Source organism: Mauremys mutica, chromosome 4, assembly GCF_020497125.1.
Source record: "Mauremys mutica isolate MM-2020 ecotype Southern chromosome 4, ASM2049712v1, whole genome shotgun sequence".
Classification (NCBI taxonomy): domain Eukaryota; kingdom Metazoa; phylum Chordata; order Testudines; family Geoemydidae; genus Mauremys; species Mauremys mutica.
The window spans coordinates 73,321,907-73,341,951 of NC_059075.1; the positions used below are offsets into that span (position 1 = coordinate 73,321,907).

General features: G+C 46.4%; 1 protein-coding gene across 3 annotated transcripts in view; it reads left to right on the top strand.

Annotated features, from left to right (window-relative positions):
• PHF21A (PHD finger protein 21A) overlaps positions 1-20,045 on the top strand; it is a 294,983-nt gene that overhangs the window by 83,920 nt on the left and 191,018 nt on the right. For all 3 annotated transcript variants that reach the window (XM_045015878.1, XM_045015879.1, XM_045015877.1), the window contains exons 3-5: positions 11,528-11,682; positions 17,269-17,301; positions 19,695-19,760. In XM_045015878.1, coding sequence (XP_044871813.1) covers positions 11,629-11,682; positions 17,269-17,301; positions 19,695-19,760 — 153 coding nt within the window. In that variant the 5' untranslated portion in view covers positions 11,528-11,628. The remainder of the gene's footprint in view (positions 1-11,527; positions 11,683-17,268; positions 17,302-19,694; positions 19,761-20,045) is intronic.

The window sequence follows — 20,045 nt, forward strand, 5'->3', positions numbered from 1 at the left end:
ATGGAATCTGATCCGAAACTCTTTGAAATTTAAGGAGCTGCTTAACAACCCCCCCCCCCTTCCTTTTTTAATTGCAACAGACTCTGCAAAGCAGTGCATTAGTGAGACACTGATGCAGTTCTTGGCTGGCTTTGTCTTTGACCTCATGCCTGCCACAGTGTACCTGTGATGTGCACTAATTGCCAGTAATGCATACCCATTTTGCTTATTTCAGAAGGAAAACAGTGGACTGCAAATGTTTGAATCTGAAAATTTAGATTTAGCATGACCCAGACTTTTTAGCTGCACATATGCATGGTACTGCATATACTAACACATATTTTATAAAAATTTTGAACACATAGGTTGTTAAGAGTATTTTCAGAATAATTGAACTTTGCTTTTCATGCCCCACTGACACATTTGACAAATGAATTTGAGCTGTCAGCCCCTCATTAAGGGTAGTTCTTCTTCGAGTGATTGCTCCTATGCATTCCAGTCAGGTGTGCGCGCCGTGCGTGCACGGCTCTTCGGAACATTTTTACCCTAGCAACTCCGGCGGGCCGGCTGGTGCCCCCTGGAGTGGCGCCGCTATGCCGCCTGTTATATACCCCAGCCGGCCCGTCCGCTCCTCAGTTCCTTCTTACCGCCCGTGACAGCCAGCTGGAACTGTGGAGTGATCTCTGTCCTCCACAACCCTAGCTCTCGCTACTTTTTCCTGTATATAGTTCTTTCATTACTTAGTGTAGATAGTTCTGTTAGTTAGTTAGTTAGTTAGTTTTAGGATAAGGATAAGGGGGGTTCCCCCTCCCTTTCCTCTCCCGGTGCGGGCTCATGCCCAAGGCTCCGGGCTTTAAGCCCTGCGCACCTTGCCAGCGGCCTATGCCTGTCGGGGATCCTCACGACTCCTGCCTCCGTTGCCTCGGGGAGAGTCACAGGACAGATAAGTGCCCTATCTGCTCCGCTTTCAAACCCCGGACGCGTAAGGAGTGGGACATTAGGTTAAAGCAGCTCCTAATGGAGGCGTTGCTCCTGCCCCCGGCACCGTCTGCGCCGGCACCGAAGACTACATCGGTGCGGAGCGCACCGGCGGCCCCGAGCCGCTCCGGCACCGAGGCTCCGCGACCTCAGCCAGCGGCACCGAAGGCCCGGCACCGCTCCCTGTCGCCATCAAAGAAGCGCAAGCCGGTGAAGGCAGCTGCCAAGTCCCACGCTGAGGGCCCAGCAGCCAAGTCAATTACGCCACCTGCGGTCTCCGCTGTGGCCGTGCACAGGACGTGCACCGGGCCGTTGACTCCGGCGCCGCAAGGGCCGTCGAGTCCGGCACCGCCATGCTCCCCGGCACCGACCGCGGTTGAGCTTCGGCTGCCATCCATGCCTGAGACTTTCTCTACGGCGCACGAGCTCATAGAGCTCACAGAGGCTCCGAGCCTCCGGCCCCCGGCACCGCCGGTGCGGGCTGTTGTATCGGCGGGAAAGCCGGCAATGATGATCCGGCCCCCCTCTCCGGACGGACGACACAGACGGCGCTCCCGGTCCCGGTCTCGTTCACGGTCCCGACGCAGGTCACCGTCCCGCCGCTCAAGATCCCGGCGCCGCTCACCATCGCGGTACCGGTCGCCGTCCCGACGCTGGTCGCAGTCCCGGTACCGTTCAACATCGCGGTACCGGTCGCACTCCCGGCATTGCTCCAGGTCCCGATCGCCTGCGCGCCGGTACCGACGGAGGTCTGCTTCCCGGCACCGTTCCCGGCACCGTGACTCGCGCAGCCGCTCCCGGCACCGCAGATCCGGATCCCGGTCGAGCTCCCGTCACCGGTCGAGCTCCCGGCACGGCGGCGGACGTTGGTCTCGGTCACCATCCCAATACCGTGATGCCCGGCACCGATCCTCGGCACCGTCCGGGGCCAGACTGCCTCTTTCCACGGCGCAGTCCGTCAGCGCCTCTGCACCCCCATGGCCATCCCGCCTCGCGTCGGTCGCTTCCGGGGCGGACAGCAACGGGCACCTGCCACCTACTCGGCAGAGCCAGCCTCAGGGTGCACAACAGTGGGGCTTCTGGGTCCCCTGGGCCCAATACGACACTCAAGGGGGTACCCTTTCCTCCAAGAGCCCCTGCCTCCGAGCGCAGGGTACCGGAGGCCACCGTCAGCCGACCGCCCCCTTCGCCACCGGGTTCGGTTTCGGTACCGCCTGACCCCCAGAGGCATCCTCAGCCCGAGCCAGCCGATCAACCGCTGGAAGATCCATCCACGGAGGCTGTCGTCCAGGGCTTGTCCTCGTCGTCGTCACCAGACGAGGCGGTGGCCGGAGCATCTGCCAAGGATCCTCCACCGATAGACCTGAGGGCCCACCAAGACCTCCTTCGCCGCGTGGCGAAGGCCATAGATCTCCCCGTAGCAGAGGTCCAGGAGGATGAGGACCCCGTCACGAACGTCATTGGAGCGGAGGCTCCAGTACGGGTGGCCTTACCGTTCATTCGGACAATCCAGAAGAACGCCACCACGCTCTGGCAGTCGCCGGCATCCATCCCTCCTATGGCCCGCGGGGTCGAGCGCAAGTACTCAGTCCCCCCTACGGGCTATGAGTATTTGTATACTCACCCGACCCCAGACTTGTTGGTTGTGCAGTCGGTCAACGACAGGGAGAGGCAGGTTAACCCGCCCCTGCGCCAAAGTCAAAGGAGGCGCGGCGAATGGACCTGTTAGGCCGCAAGGTCTACTCGGCCGGAGGTCTGCAGCTTCGCATCGCCAACCAGATGGCCCTCCTCGCCAGGTACACGTATGACATCATGGTGTCCCTGGCGAAGTTTACAGAGCTGCTCCCAACAGCCTCCTGCCAAGAGTTCTCGGCGTTGTTGGATGAGGGGAAGAAATCTTCCAGGTCCTCCATCCAGGCCGCCCTTGACTCTGCGGACTCGGGAGCTCGGACCCTAGCCTCAGGAGTGACGATGCGGCGCATCTCCTGGCTGCAGTCCTCCACACTGCCATCGGAGGTGCAGTACACATTGCAGGACCTGCCATTTGACACCCAGGGTCTCTTTTCCAAGAAAACTGATGCCCGGATCCAGACCCTGAAGGACGGTCGCGTAGCGATCCGTACCCTCGGGATGCATACACCGGCTCCACAGCGCCGGTCCTTCAGGCAGCAACCCTCACGTCCTTTCTCTCAGCATCGGTATTGCCCTTACAACAGCAGGCAGCTGGGCCAAAATCGCCGTCGTCCATCCGGCAACAGGCGCAACCAGACCCAGGCCCCTTCCAAGGCCCCGCAAGGCTCCAAGCAGGCCTTTTGATGGGACGCCCGAGGACGGCCCATCAGTCTCTCCACCGGATCCTACCCTTTTGTTTTGCAACCGCCTCTCCCATTTCTTTTCGGCGTGGTCCCATATAACTACGGACAACTGGGTGCTCCAAACAATCCAGTCGGGATACCGCCTTCAGTTTGTTTCGCCCCCCCCTTCCCACCCACCCTCCCTGTCCCTCTTCAGGGACCCCTCTCACGAGCAATTCCTCTTACAAGAGGTCCAGACTCTGTTGAGTGTGGGTGCCATAGAGGCAGTGCCTCAAGACAGGCGGGGCAGGGGATTCTATTCCCGATATTTTCTCATCCCCAAAGCGAAAGGAGGGCTACGTCCTATACTGGACCTTCGAGAGCTAAACAAGTATCTGCTCAAGCCCAAGTTCCGCATGGTCACCCTGGGGACCATCATTCCCTCTCTGGATCCGGGAGACTGGTTTGCCGCCCTCGACATGAAGGACGCGTACTTCCATGTCGCGATCTACCCTCCCCATCGACGCTACCTGCGGTTCGTAGTCAACAACGTTCACTACCAGTTCGCATGGCATCCTGTACGTATGTCACCGTGTACGCGTGGCTCCACCTACGCCCGTTCCAGTCCTGGCTAGCGTCGGTGTACCGGCCGCATCGAGATCCCATCGACATGGTGGTCACAGTCACCAAGCCAACCCTCGAGTCCCTCAGCTGGTGGCTAGACCCGGAGGTCGTGTGTGCGGGAGTCCCGTTCCACCCTCCTCGCCCATCCGCCACTCTGACCACGGATGCCTCAGCGCTCGGCTGGGGAGCTCACCTGGGCGACCTACACACCCAAGGCCTTTGGTCACCCCAAGAGCTCGCTCTACACATCAACATCCGCGAGCTGCGAGCGATCCGTTTGGCGTGTCACACCTTCCGCACCCGCCTTCAAGGCCGCTGCCGCTGCGTGACAGTGTTCACGGACAACACGACGGCGATGTTCTACGTGAACAAGCAGGGCGGAGCCCGCTCCTCCCTCCTCTGCAAGGAAGCGATGCTCCGGTGGGATTTCTGCGTGACCCACTCCATTCACCTGGAAGCATCCTTTCTTCCGGGAATGCAGAACACGCTGGCCGACCATCTCAGCAGGTCGTTCCTCTCCCATGAGTGGTCTCTCCGTTCCGATGTCGTGCACACAATCTTCCAGAGGTGGGGGTTTCCCCAAGTAGACCTATTCGCGTCCAAGGAGAACAGGAAGTGCCACCTGTTTTGCTCGTTCCGGGGTCACTCGCCGGGCTCCCTGTTGGATGCCTTCCTTTACTCCTGGAAGGATCACCTCCTCTACGCCTTCCCTCCGTTCCCGCTCGTACACCGAGTGCTACAGAAGCTACGGAGGGACAGAGCCCACGTCATACTCGTAGCTCCGGCCTGGCCGAGGCAGCATTGGTACACCCTGCTGCTAGAGCTCTCCGTTCGGGATCCCATCCCCCTTCCGTTGTGGCCGGACCTCATCACACAGGACTTCGGCAGACTCCGCCATCCGAACCTGCAGTCCCTCCATCTTACAGCCTGGTACCTGCGTGGTTGACCCACGCAGAGCGGGGCTGTTCGGCGGCAGTACAGCACGTCCTGCTAGAGAGCAGAAAGCCTTCCACTCGCTCCACCTACCTTGCAAAATGGAAGCGATTCGCGCTCTGGTGTGACCAACGAGGACTCAATCCATTCGTAGTCCCTGTCCCTACCATCCTGGACTACCTCTGGTACCTTAAGGAGCAAGGTCTTGCAGTCTCCTCCCTGAGGGTACACCTGGCAGCAGTGTCCGCCTTTCGTCCATCTGTGGAAGGTCGGTCCATCTTCTCCAACCAGATGGTTTCCCGCTTCCTTAAAGGCCTGGACCGCTTGTACCCGCCGGTGCGGCGTCCTGCCCCGGCCTGGGATTTGAACCTCGTCCTGGCCAAGCTTATGGGTCTGCCCTTCGAGCCTCTGGCCACGTGCTCTCTGCTCTACCTCTCCTGGAAGACAGCCTTCCTCGTCGCAATTACATCAGCGAGACGAGTCTCTGAGCTCCGTGCTCTAACGGTTGGTCCACCATACACCGTCTTCCATGGTGACAAGGTGCAGCTTCGACCACATCCGGCCTTCCTCCCTAAGGTGGTGTCGGCCTTCCACCTCAACCAGGACATTTTCCTCCCGGTTTTCTTCCCGAAGCCGCACGCCTCACTTCGTGAGCAACAGCTGCACACCCTGGACGTCCGCAGGGCGCTTGCCTTTTACATGGAGCGGACGAAACCCTTCCGACGTTCGACCCAGCTGTTTATCGCAGTCGCCGACCGCATGAAGGGCGAGCAGGTCTCCTCACAAAGGATTTCCTCCTGGGTGACGGCATGTATCCGCACATGCTACGAGCTGGCTCGCGTGCCAGCATGCCGCCTCACCGCTCACTCCACGAGGGCGCAAGCCTCGTCGGCTGCCTTCCTGGCCCATGTCCCCATCCAGGACATCTGTAGAGCGGCTACCTGGTCTTCTGTCCACACCTTCGCCTCCCACTACGCGTTGGTGCAGCAGTCACGAGACGACGCAGCCTTCGGCTCAGCGGTTTTACACTCCGCCACGTCTCACTCCGACCCCACCGCCTAGGTAAGGCTTGGGAATCACCTGACTGGAATGCATAGGAGCAATCACTCGAAGAAGAAAAGACGGTTACTCACCGTAGTAACTGTTGTTCTTCGAGATGTGTTGCTTCTATCCATTCCAGACCCGCCCTCCTTCCCCACTGTCGGAGTAGCCGGCAAGAAGGAACTGAGGAGCGGACGGGCCGGCTGGGGTATATAACAGGCGCCATAGCGGCGCCACTCCAGGGGGCGCCAGCCGGCCCGCCGGAGTTGCTAGGGTAAAAATGTTCCGAAGAGCCGTGCACGCGCGGCGCGCACACCTGACTGGAATGGATAGGAGCAACACATCTCGAAGAACAACAGTTACTACGGTGAGTAACTGTCTTTTATAATGTCTTTATATTTCCAGTGCTCTGTTACTTTTTACATTCAATTTAAAGCACATGTGTAAAACCTGATTTTACTCTTTCTGTATTGTGTTTGGCAGCATAGTCTTTTAATTTTTCCTCTGCCTTTCACCATTTTTGTTTTAAGCTGGTGTAAATCTGCAGTGTTTAATACTCTGTTAGAATCATATAACCGTATTATGTGCTAGCTACAATAACAGATAAGCACTAGAGTTGAAGGCCTCAACGGTCTCAGTATTGGTCTCTTTTTTTCATTTGTAAAAAAATTTCTCTTGGACAGAAGGTTGGCAGGCAATCTAAAAAATGGAAACTATTGATTTTTCTTGGTTTAAAAAGAAAAAAATAGTCCTTTCTAGATGAAAAAATGTAATACGTAAAGTAGGGCAGAATATAGGTGAATTGTTTGCACTTCTATAACTCAAAGGATTAATATTTTATTGCAGGATACTAATTGTTTATAGATTTTTCTTGTTGTTTAAAGAGACGCTGATGAGAGAAATTATGGCTCAGATCTCTTTCTCCAGTGGTCATGAAGGGTTTGGGGAAAGCAGATGTCCATGAGGAATCCCATGCAGAGATTTTCCTCATGTCATCCAGTTGGGGATATGTGAGATTGGCCTAATCACAGACTCTGGGGCCTGCTCCGAAATCTGGTCAATTCCCTGAGGCCTGTGGAAGACCCTGTGCTTCTGAGGCTCCTTACCTCAGCATTCACCCCCCACTTAGCTCCCAAGTACTGCGTTTCAATTGGAGTTGCATCAGCAGCAATTTACCAGGACACGGGTCCTTCTGGAACCCTGGTGGGGCCTCTGAGGAAAGGGTAAGAGAGCCTAGAGTTGTATTTTCTCATAAAGGTTTGTAGCACAAGAGCTGGGAAATGATGTGTAGTTTCTCACCTAATTTCCACCTACTCGCCCATATGAACTTCATGAAACCTGTGGAAGAATCTCTGTGTGAGTGTGGTGCTGTATAAGCAGCTGCCCTGTCTCTTCAATATCAGATTCAGGGAGAGCCACACTCAGATGGTCCTTCCATTCACAGTTCTAGAAGACATGATTGGAGCCCCCCCTTGTTTTTAAAAAAACACTTTACCTATAACTAGTGTCTGTTAAACTTAAATTAATGAATTAAAATCTAATACTTATATTTTCACCATTTATATACTGAGTACTTTTTGCGATTTGACTCAGGACTGCAAAACTAGACTGGTAAATTTCACTTTGTTCTTAATCAGTTTCATTTTCTGCCCAACCCTGGTTTGTTTCCCATGGGCCAGTGGTTCTCAAACTCTGGGTCGGGACCCCATTTTAATGGGGTCGCTAGGGCTGGCTCAGACTTGTTGGGACATAGGGCTGTGGCACCGCCCGGGACCGAAGCCAAAGCCCAAGGACTTCTGCCCTGGGTGGTGGGGCTCAGGTTACAGACCCCTGCCTGGGGCTGAAGCTCTTTGGCTTTGGCCCCCGTGCCTCGGATGGTAGGGCTTGGGCTTTGGTCCTGCCACCTGGGGCAGCTGGGCTCAGGCTTTGGTCCTCTCGTCTGGGGTTGTGTAATAATTTTTGTTGTCAGAAGGGGGTCGCGGTACAATGAAGTTTGAGAACTGCCATAGAGAATGTTAAAATAAGACTCATTGACTTTATTAATAATCACCATGGATTGATTTAAATCACAGATTTTAATAATTGAGATCAGCAAGCAGGAAACCTTGATTGAAATCAGATTTTAATCTTGCTTTGCATTTGTACTTCAGCTATTTTCCTAAAGAGAGGTTAATTTTAACTGGTTGCTCACCGTTACAACATGCTGATTTTCAATTAAATATAGCCGTTACACTAAATTTGGTGCTGCTTTTATAAAACTAGGAGGCTACAGTACAAGTTTAATTAAGGAACTTTAGAGTTTAACATACATTTATTAGATTCCTAATTTTTACATTTTTGATTGTTAGAAAGTGGTGAATAATGCATTTCTTGTTTACTAGATTTTGTGTGTGTGTGAGAGAGAGAGAGATTGTGTAAAGCTGTATTTGGCTGGAAATTCTAATGCAACTAAAAATGCACTAAAACTTAATTTTTTTAATTCATTAAAAGTTCTGCCTTAAATGTGCTGAATGAATAAACATTTTTATAAAATATTTGAAAACATTTGCATTTAAAACTATAACTGATTTATTGAACAAAGCATTATCTATTGTTAATTAATTAAACTGATTCTTTAGTTTGTCTTCTGGATTTTAGAGCTAGTAAATCTCATTCCGTTGTATCACATTTTTATTCATAGATTGGAAGTGGAAAACAAGCTTTCATGCTTTTCAGCTTCCAATTGGTGTCTTAACTTTGAATGAACTAGTCATTGAACTGAACTAGTTAAACTGGCATGAAGAAAATATTTTCCCTGCGCTTCCAGAAGAGGCTATTGCTGTCTTAAACTGGTTTAGCACTTCAACAAACTCTGGTCCCGGGTACTTAGCCCATGACTACCACTAGTTCAGTGGTTTCACTTTCTTCAGAAATTCAGCTGTAAACATGTACCGCTTGAATATTCTTTTTTAATTTAATTTTAAATGGTCTTAATAGATTAGAGAGAGACAAAGTGGGTGAGGTAATAGCTTCTGTCAGACCAAATTCTGTTGGTGAGATACAAGCTTTTGAGCTTACGCAGCGCTATTCCTCCAATAAAAGCTATTAACTCACACACCTTCTCTCTCTCGTATCTTGGGCCTGACATGGCTGCTACAACACTGCATAAAATGTATTATAGTAAGTTTAGGCCTTAACATAGGCTGTCACAATTTCAAATTTTAATTTTAAATCGGTTTATTTTTTAAAATAGACCTGTATTTTATTTAATTAGAATATCCAGTTTAAATTAAAATGTTCAAATTTTTTATTTAAAAAATATCACTCTTTTAATAGTTCTTGGGTGTTTTTGAAAGCTAAAATGTATGACCTAAGCTAAATTGGCAGTGTCCCTTTAAAAAAATCCCATTATGAAGGTTTTCTACTTTAAAAAAAGATTTAAAAAATATCCTAGCTATTTTAATATCCTAGTATTCTGTAGTGTGTAACACCTGATGCGTCAATAATGGCTACAGAGATTGGATACATAATGAGTTCTGAAGATTTTAGAATAAATATTTAAAACTTTTTAAAAGGCTCCCCTGATACAGCGTGATCTCGGATGCAAGTGCATGAGGTTACGCCACATGGGAGTACTGTTTTTAAGACCTTGTGTACAAGGTCATGGTGGTCGGGGTGGAGCAGCATGCTCTTCAAAATGGTGTCCGACGTCTGATACCAGACAAATACACACCTGTGTGCTGGAAGAGAACAAACACTAGAAAAGCAGGACTGTCAATTTTAATACCAGATGAGTGGCCTGCCTAGGGATGGTCTGTCAAGTAGCAGTCTCTAGTCTAAAGAAAACATAAAAAACAAAAGTGTCTTCTGCTTTTCCTGAGCTACCCTTCTACCCTGTTCTGAGTGATGACCCTCAGGGCTTCTTCCCTGGAGTCTTTCCCCCAGTCTGGGTCTGTATTTCCAGTCTACTTTCAGGTAATCTGCCTGGGGATTGGCCTTTTCCTGGTTCTGCCACAGGAGCCTGCTTCTCCCCTGCTGCCCTCCTCCAATCAGAGCCCTCACAAGAGGCAACCTCCTTTCTGCAGCTCTCTCCCCAGCCGAACTCTCCCAGCCCTTATGGAAATTGCCCAACTCCTACCTCCCTGTCTGGGTGTGATAATTGAATGGAGTCACCTGACACCCAGACAATCAGGGTTATCTGGGGGGCAGGGGCGGCTCTAGAAATTCCGCCGCCCCAAGCAGGGTGGCGCGCCGCGCCGCTCGCGCCGCCCTTCCCCGGTCCCGCGGCCGGGGCAGAAGTGCCTGCGGACGGTCCCGTGGTCCCGCGGCTCCGGTGGAGCATCCGCAGGCATGCCTGCGGGAGCTCCGTCTGAGCCGCGGGACCAGCGCACCCGCCGCAGACATGCCTGCGGGAGCTCAAGCGGAGCCGCAGGAAGAGGGGACCCTCCGCAGTCATGCCTGCGGCAGGTCCGCTCCTCCCGGGGCTCCGGTGGACCTCCTGCAGGCATAACTGCGGAAGGTCCGCCGGAGCCAAATGCCGCCCTGCCAGGACAATGCCGCCCCACGTGCCTGCTTGGCGCGCTTGGGTCTGGAGCTGGCCCTGCTGGGGGGAGTGGTAGTCAATCCATCATGGGTCAGACTGAGCCAATCTCCGTTTAGAGGGCCAGCCAGCCTGTGTCAGGCAGGAAGAGAATATGAATATCCTATTCATTTGAGACTGAGGCTTTACTTACGCATGATCAGGAATAACCCTGATTCAGTAATTGGTGGCCTGTAACCAGTGGAGCTGTGCTGGTGCTGACCCCTAACGGTAGAAAAGGGCAAATTGTGTTTTGCATCAATTGAGGTAACCTGGGTTTACCTCTGCTTGAAACTCTAGTGAGCTTAGTTAATGCCATATTCTGTCTTGTTCTCATTAACACTAGTGCAGTGCAACAGATTACTGAATCAGGGCTATTCCCATGTGTACATGAGGTCTGTGTGGGTTATTAAGATTGACAGAATGTCATGGAAAGATATGTTTGAATCCCTTTCGTGCAGCACTGTGAATATATATTCTGTTCTAGTTTAATATATATGTTAGTAGAGCGTTTGTAGGCAAACGCCCGCAAACTTAAACACAGGGAGCAAGAATGCCAATTTTCAGGAGTTCAGAAAGTTTCCAGGGCAGGTTAAAAGATCAGAAGGAAAGCCTTCTTTGGGAATTTGTTATGTTCCTTATGTTTGCAAGGATCATCTGCAAATTAGATTCAGATGCTATTATGAAAGATGTTCTATTTCAGGGGTAGGCAACCTATGGCACGGGTGCCGAAGGCGGCAGGCAAGCTGATTTTCAGTGGCATTCACACTGCCCAGGTCCTGGCCACCAGTCTGGGGGGGCTCTGCATTTTAATTTAATTTTAAATGAAGCTTCTTAAACATTCTGAAACCTTATTTACTTTACATATGACAGTAGTTTAGTTATACATTATAGACTTATAGAAAGAGACCTTCTAAAAAGGTTTAAAATGTATTATTGGCATGCGAAACCTTAAATTAAAGTGAATAAACAAAGACTTGGCACACCACTTCTGAAAGGTTGCTGACCCCTGGTCTATTTGATTTCAGTATTCATGTTTTTTATTATAGTATAACTACTTTTTAAAAACTGCCTAATTTCTGGCTTCTGTTAACCATAAAATAAAAACTTTATTCTACAGCAATAGTGTGGAGAAAAGGAACTTTCATTTTCTGAAGCCAGAGACTGAACGCACTGTGGAATTAGTAAAGAGACAGCTAGAAAGAGTGGAGAAGGTAGAGAATGGAGTTGCAGACTCTACAGGAGGCTCTGAAAGTGGAAATTCAGGTTCACCAGGTAAGTTTGATTCTTTATTTCATAGTTTTCTTCTCATACATTTTAGTGCAAGTAATGGTTAGTCCTAAGAGGTCAGGTATAGCAATAGCCTGTTAAGTTTTGAAATTGCTATAGAACTTTACACTTTAAACTTTCTGTTTAACCATCAGTGGCTTCTTCATGCCAGTAAATATTTCATAAATCCATTGGTCTGAATTTTTTCTTTTTTTTTAACTGACATTCTTCAGCATTGAGGAAACAATCTAAAGAGGGCATTTTCAGTGAATTTTGGCTGAAAGGTCTTTCTGTGGTCTAAAGGCATGTACAGCCAACATGAGGGATAGGGAGAAAATCCTGGAATCATGGAGAGATGTGTTCCAGCGAGAACATGCTGAATGCTGATACAGCTGGGGCTTAGACACCAGGGTGAAAGCCACTCGAGTGGTATTTTAAATAGAACCCAAGATTTTTGGCTGCAGAAACAACCTCCTTTCACCTGAGCTCAAGAAGAATCTTTATTTTGTAGTGTTAGGATGCTTAAGCTTTGTCTGTCAGATGGTAAATGACAATAAAAATCAGTTACTCATTTGCGATGAAACGGAAAGGTTAATTTTAGTTAGATTGGTATAGGTTTGAGAAACGTAAGTGGAGGTGTATCAAAATGGTTTTTCAAATATAAGGTAAGGTCACAACCATAACTATGGAGTTACTACCATAATGTAGTGTTATCTTTTCAAAATACTAAATTAATATAAAATCAACTAACCATGTGAGTATCTCTGAGGGACATGTGAGAACTGCTGCTACTTTTACGCGAGTAAAATGAGATGTGTGTGGGATTCTGTGATGAAGTTTATAGAAAATTTGAACTGTAAACTTGGCTCTGACACTGACTTGCTGTGAGCAAGTTTCTTCACTTCTGTTTTTGTCAGCTACCACGATGAGCATAATACTTGAATGGCTAGATCAGTAAAATGAGGATGATTATATTTGTCTAGCTCACAGGGATGTTGTGAGCTCTAACTGAATAAAGTTTATGAAGTGTTAAGACCAAAACATGGAAGAGTGTGGAACAGAACTCAAGCCTTTCCTGTATTCTAGATTTAGATGCATTCTGATAGACCCTGAGGCCTTTTATTGGGAGCAGGTGGATCATTTAAAGAAAGCCAGATACCAGCTTCCAGAATTGCAGATTACCATTATGTGCTTGTGATGGGGCTCCACTCATCATACTAGTGCCTCTTGCTGGTTGTCTTGTCTTGTCGATCAGCTCTGCAGGTCAATATGTCTGCTCCCAATGTTCCTCACCCACTGTCACTCCTGCTCCTGGATCCGCATCACTCCAAGGACTACGGCATCTTCTTCATGACACAGTCCTCTGGCCATGGCCCACACACTGCGCTCCCCCTTCTGGGAGCCAGTCCAACCAGTGTCTCACTGTATGTGGGGGGACCTGGGCCCACCCACTATTCCAGGTTCTGGCCCAGGGACCCTGTAGATGCCAGCCACATGCTGCATCCCCTCCAACCTCTTAGTACATTTCCCTGGCCACTTCTCCACAGCTCCAGCACCTTCTTCACCCTTCCCTCAGGTCCTCGGCATGCCAGTCTTAGCCACCAGCCAGGAGCTCTCTTTAGCTTCCCCGGTAGTAGCACTGCTCCGTCCAGAGTGCTGGCACTACTCCTTCCTGCAAGGCAGCCAGGCCTTCCTCATTGAGCTCCAGGGAGCAACTGAACCTGTTTTGTTCTGCAGCTCTTCTTATATGGGTCTGCAAGGCTCTGATTGGCTGCTCCTTGCAGCCAAAAATGGTTTCATTTTTGCACAGCCTCCGTACGGCACCATTAACCCCTTACATGCAAGTGTGGGGTGGATGCTCTATAACAGTACTGCTCAGGAATTTGAAGGTCTTTATCTTCCATGTGGAGTTCATAAAGTTTTGTATTGAGGTTCTGAATGCTTTCTTAATGGCCCATGGCACTGTTGCAGGGTTATGAAGCATGCATCAGGCCTGTGCATGTTTCTTAGAATATGTGCCAACTGATATGCAGTGTTCAGAATGCTGTTTTCACATTGTGTCCTAAATACATTCCAAACTCTCCCCGAATTGCTCAAAGGTACCAGTACTTACTAAAGGCAACTGATATTTTTAGGTATAGGTCTACTAATGTTTTGTTGTGTGTGTTTTTTTAAGAAGTTGGATAATGTTTAGGAAGAGAAAATTATTTTCAAAAAATGGACCCATGTATCTTCTATTTTTTTTATTTTTATTTTCATTTTATTTTTTGTGTCCAATGTGCCTTAGGCTTTCCCAAAAAATTCTACCCTGAACTAAGACTGATTTCAGGCAAATTGGTTTTGATTTGGCAAAGTCAGAGGTGTCGTTTATAGCAGAAGGTTTATTTCAGCCCTAGTTATGGAAGTGTCTCTCTAGCATCTCGCCATAAAAGAAGAAATTGGCCTAAAGGACTTTGCCCCCTGTCTTCACTTTTATTTCTACTAATCATATTTTTCATTTTAAAAGGTAACTTTTTCAGGAGCATATAGGTGTGTCAGTAACAAAGTAAAGATAGAGTTCAGGAAACTTCATGGTTGTTTACTGCTGTACAGCTCAAATGGAGAGTGACATTAGGCAGTGTATTGGAAAAGTAAGTTATGTGATATAATTTTGATTTAAGAAAAATCCTGCATAGAAATATATATTGGTAATATTTTGTATTTCAGCAAAAGGTACAATATAGCACACTCAAAAGCCAGCACTACGTGTCACTGAGTGAATTGTCCTTCATCGTGTCATCTTTGTTTATCAGTTTTTTGACTCCCCAGATTTCTCTTTCAGATGGCTTCATTAAATTTAAGTTAACTGTACAAATTCCTCCTTTTCCTCATTCCCTGTACCCATGTTGCTGATGGGGACATGTATGCTTATCTAGAAATATATGAAATTAGTGGTTGTCAAATTTTTTCATATTGTACAACCTTCCAACCTCTTTATTCTGCACCTTACCTGTGGCAGCTATAGTATTCTGTTATATGAAAATGAATATTGTGATTATATTAAGGAGACATTATTAAAATAAACTCACTTTTAATGTGCTAGGTGTTTTTTTCCTTCATTGCATCTCCCCATTTTATATTTATGATTGTAGCCTTTTAAACTCATTAGGACTGACTCTCCCCTCCTTTCCTGCACCACCCACTGTACTAATGATCAAAAGTCTTACAGAAATAAGTCCTGGACAGGGCTGCCACTAGTGGGAATCATAACTTCTTGCAAATGGAAAGATGCTTCAGGTTTGAGACTCAGTTCTATCCTTCACTCTGAGCTAGAAGAGATAAGGAATCTTACTGAAGTCAACAACATGATGCAGCTGCAAAAAAGGCTAATATCATTCTGAGGTGAATTAATCGGATTGTCATATGTAAGACATGGACGATAATTGTCCTGCTCTACTCGGCACTGGTGAGGCCTCAGCTGGAGTACTGTGTCCAGTTCTGGGCACCAGGCTTTAGGAAAGATGTGGACAAATTGCAAAGAGTCCAGAGGAGAGCCACAAAAATGGTAAAAGATTTAGAAAACCTGTCCTATGAGGGAAAAAACTGAGCATGTTTAGTCGAGAAAAGAAGACTGAGTGGGGACCTGATGATAGTTTTCAGATGTGTTAAGGGCTGTTACAAAAAGGACACGGTGATCAACTGTTCTCCATGTTCACTGAAGGTAGAACAAGAAGTAATGGGTTGAATCTGCAGCATTGGAGATTTAGGATAGCTATTAAGAAAAACTTTCTAACTAAAGGCTTCCAAGGCAGGTTGTGGAATCTCCATTATTGGAGTTTTTTAAAAACAGGTTGTACAAACACCTGTCAGGGATGGTCTAGGTTTATTTGGTCCTGCCACAGCCTAGAGGGCTGGACTTGATGATTCTCAAGGTCCCTTCCAGCCCTACATTTCTGTGCTTCTGTGATTCTATGAAGTAGTGCTTTCAGCTGCTGTGTGGAAGGCAGTACTTGGTTTCATTCTAAAGCACCTTGCCCTTGTTAATTCACTTGTTATTGTTGAGGGGCTTCAAAGGGAGTTGCATTTGTCTGTCCTCACAGAAGAATTGGTCTCCACTAGTACTCTTGGGGCAGATTAATGGGAGAGCCTGGATTACCTCTTCCCTTCTCCCCATCTGAAGGAAAAGGAGAAGAGAAATATTTTAAACAACTTGAGCCCAGCTTCCATTGTTCTCTCTCACATTGAACTCCTGCCTACTTGGAGGATGGTGCAGTATTGTGATCCTAACTTACTAATATTTGCTGATACTTAATGCTGTATGAGAGAGAGTTTATAGTCAAGCTGACTTTTGCAAGTTGTCTTATGAAAAGTTGTGAGAAAATAATCTGTCTCCAAATTTTAAATACAATGTATATTAAAAACTAGCAGTTATTTTAACATAACTTTATCTGAGGTAGTGAGCACTGAGGAGCAGATGAAAATGGGCCAAGAATATAAACTTTTGGGAAGATATCCGCTTCTCTGCATGACTAAAGAGGCATGTCTGCTATCTGTCCTTTTTTTAGGGTATGAAAGGAGACTTTACAAATTTATTTGTATTTATTATTTATTTTAACTACAAATAAAGTCTGAAATCTTTAAGAAAGCAATTTGATGTGAGTGAAATGCAGTGTAATAATGGATCTGTTTATATTCTGGATTCTTTCTCACTTTTTTTTTCCTTTTCTTATAAGGGGATAGGGAAGCAAGTGTGGACTTTATTCATCTGTGAATCTGAAGGGGACATGGTAATTTGATGTGGTGAAATGGCCACCACTAAAACAGGAATTTTGCGTTGTTCGGTTTATCGCGCCTTATCATTCTGGGCTTCTGGTTTTCCTTAGTAAAATCCTGATAACCTCCCTCTTGCTTAGCTATATAAGCAACACCCTTCTGCAACTGCCTGAAGGAACTGAAGGAGGAACAGCAGTGAATGGTGTAATCATCTGTCTACTTCCCCTTGGATGTGGGGGGTATTTCATCCATGATGATCTGTCACTGCCAGTTCAAGGGATGAAAGTGGAAAAGTCTCTTTTGAACACGGGTCTCTCACATGGTACCAGCCAAACCAACACACAAGCAGTTCCTTACTGCCTAAAATGTGCTGCATTTGATTTATACAAACAAACAGCTATTGTATCTGAAGTAGTTCAGTCTGTTCAGTATTCCTTGTGGCTGTGGGCAAAGAAGGCAGCAGTTTTAGAGAAGACACAGCTATTTGATTAGGTTACCCAGCTGGCTTAAATTGTCCTTAAAGGGATTTTTTTTTTTTTTGCAGGAACTGTTTAAAAAGAGGTAACGTAGTAGCATCCTTCAGCTAAATATGAAATGTGACAGGCTGACTATAGAATTAATGGGGATGTCTCATTACGTTAAATACATTTCTGTGAATTATAAAATAATTTGGGTTCATGATGAGCTAAATCTTGCTATTTAAAAAAAAAATTTTTTTTAAGTACAGGATATCTTCTTTAAATTCCAACTTCTAATCAGGGCCATTACATAAACTGTCCAATAAACCCAACCTTGATTGAACCCTGTAATGTATTGATGAATATCTCCCTTTCTTTCTAGAAACTGGTTGCCCAAATGAAGCAAGATCCACAGGTAAAATATGTATTTTGTTTTATACTGCTTTTATTACTCCTGGAGTTAAGGTGTAAGAAATAAACTAAGTCCATGACCTCTTGTTTGCCATTGTTTATTTGCTCATCATCTACTGCCATGGTAAAGTAATGCTTTCTTTTTCTTTGCAAGTTATACATTTTAAAAATAAATGGGGAGTATTGGATAGCTGAGGGATTAATAATAGGATAAGGAGCCTTTCAACTCCATGTTGCCAATATTTTAAATTCAACCTAAGTCAGTAATAACTGCAATTTATTATCTAATGGTTATTTGACCTGTTTGAAATGAGTCGTTGGTCTCAGTTCAGTGGCTAGTGGATACCTTTCCACAACATAAACACTTCCACCACACTTGGCACTAATTGACTTTTTTAAGCACTGGTAACAGTCTGTACAAGTAATAGGGAAGATGAGGGCCCAGTTCCAAGGAACCTGCAAAATTAAGACACAGTTCATTGGTCAACTAGAAGAAAATGCTATTTTAGCACATACAGTTGCATTTGTTTGGTTTGTTTAAATGAGTTGATGTACATTGATGGACTAAACTGAGTTGCAATGAGGGATTTGAATAGAGTGAAAGAGTTCCAGGAATAGGGGCACCGTGGAAGGAAACATAATGGAAAAGGCACAAAAAGAAGTGGGGAGGTGGTTTTCTTGGGTACGTGCCAGGGGCACAAAGGCAGATAGTAAGAATGAGAGAAAAAATGTGCGCTAGGGTAGAGTAATGTAGAGTGTAGAAGGTGACAGAATTTGTCTGTCTTCTCATGAGAGAAGCTAATGACCAAATTAGCCATGCACATTTAAACTTCCCGTCCTGTTTCTAGCAATAGGCTTTTAAGGTCAGGGTTTAAGGCGCGTTAACAAAGGGATGGGTTTGGGAGGAAGCTTGTAGGCTGCTCCTGCTCTATCTGCTGTGCAAATAGAGGACTTTAGTTTCCAGGGCAGTTAACCTGGCTCTTTTTGCCAACCCTAAAATCACTTTGAGAAACTAAGTCAGTGCTTCACCTAGTGGTGCAAATATTTTCCCCTCAGTGCTTTAAATCTTTCTTTGCTGTGTCTGAATTGAGCCCAACAAATGCACTTCTGCTATCTTCTATAATTTGCATTATCTGAGTATGTGCTTGGTGAGTAGACACTGGAGCAAGACATTTCTGTTTTACTGGCATAGATACTGCAGGTCAGAAATGAGCTGTGAAGTGGCCCAGTATTGGAACAGCAAGGGAGGGATGAGAGTAAAGATTTGGAATAGCTTTTGGAGCTTTATGGTATCCTAGGACTAGAAGGGATTGTAGGTCAGGATTAGGATGCATTTCAAAGTTGTGTGGAGGAATGTAAAGGTGTAGAAGTTATTCTGAGAATGGTAGTCCCTGTAGTAGTAATAGAGGTTTGTTGGTTTCATGTTTTTACATAGTACTGAAGGTGTGCATGCCATTTTACAGAAATAATATGTGGCCCCTTATCAACAGAATCTACAGTCTAGGTGAGCTATGACTTGACATAGAAAGAGATTGCATGAGGAGAAAATGGAAGAAGAAAAATGCAGGGAGACTTATGCAAAACAAGATTTTGAAGCTGTTAAGCACATTTTGTGTGTGTGTGTGTGTTGGTTTGATTTTTTTTTTTGTATTTTTTTTAGATTTAGTAAATAAAAAACAAGTTCCCTATCACATCCTGTACAGTGAGTTGTTTATGGCTCTCAGAATCTTAAACTTGAGAAAATGTCCTTGTAGGCAAATTGCTAACATGAGTGGTGCATTGTTAAGGCTGCTGCATCTGTTGCAACTTTTCTAAATATAAGCTAAGGTGTAAAAAGACATACACAATTGTACCGAAAAGGGGGGAAGAGGATGTAGTAGACATATTCCACCTCTCATTTGGAGTGCATGGTTGTTTAATTCCTACTAATAGATATGATTACTGAAGGCCTTGACAGTCAATTGTCTGTCTGTCTGTCACTGAATAAGTAATGGAGGTGAGACAGTACTTTTAGGTAGTATGGGATGGGTACTATAGAAATCCCTAAGATAAAAAGTTTTCCTTCTTGCTTCTCTGACCTGAAAATACAGTGATATACAAATTAACCTTATTACAGCATATTGTGAAGCACCCAGGGATGTTTTAACTAACTCCTTCGAAACTGAGCCACACCTCTTCCTTCCCCCCAAACTTTTTTTTGAACACTGGAAAAATCCACTAATAATTATTGCACCAGATGACTTTTGAATAAGTCTCTACTTGGCCGTTTGCATAATCTGATTGGTGGTATGTCCAGAGGTGCTTTATTATTTGTAGTACACTGTGCAAGAAGTCCTGCTACTATTGTGTTAACAAATGGAATATCTTTCTCACAGATATTTTTTTCTTTCTGATTAGAATGCTGATTTGAAGAAACAGCTTCATGAACTCCAAGCCAAAATCACAGCTTTGAGTGAGAAACAGGTAGGGAAACGGATATTTTTAACACCATGTTCTAAAGAAATGTCTGCTCTCACCTTCCAAGAGAGCTGCTAAATTTCTTCGTGTGGATGTAAGTATGGGCAGTCAGACGTTTTGGGGGGTTGTTTAATTTCTCTAACACAACAAAAAATAAAGACAAGTAAATGGAGGTTGAACAAACAGACTAGTCTATCTGTTGGCCTGGATTGATAAATGTGGCAAGAAAGCGTTCTGTTTAAACTATATTTTACCTGATACAAAACAGAAGTGGGAGGAGACTGGCAATCT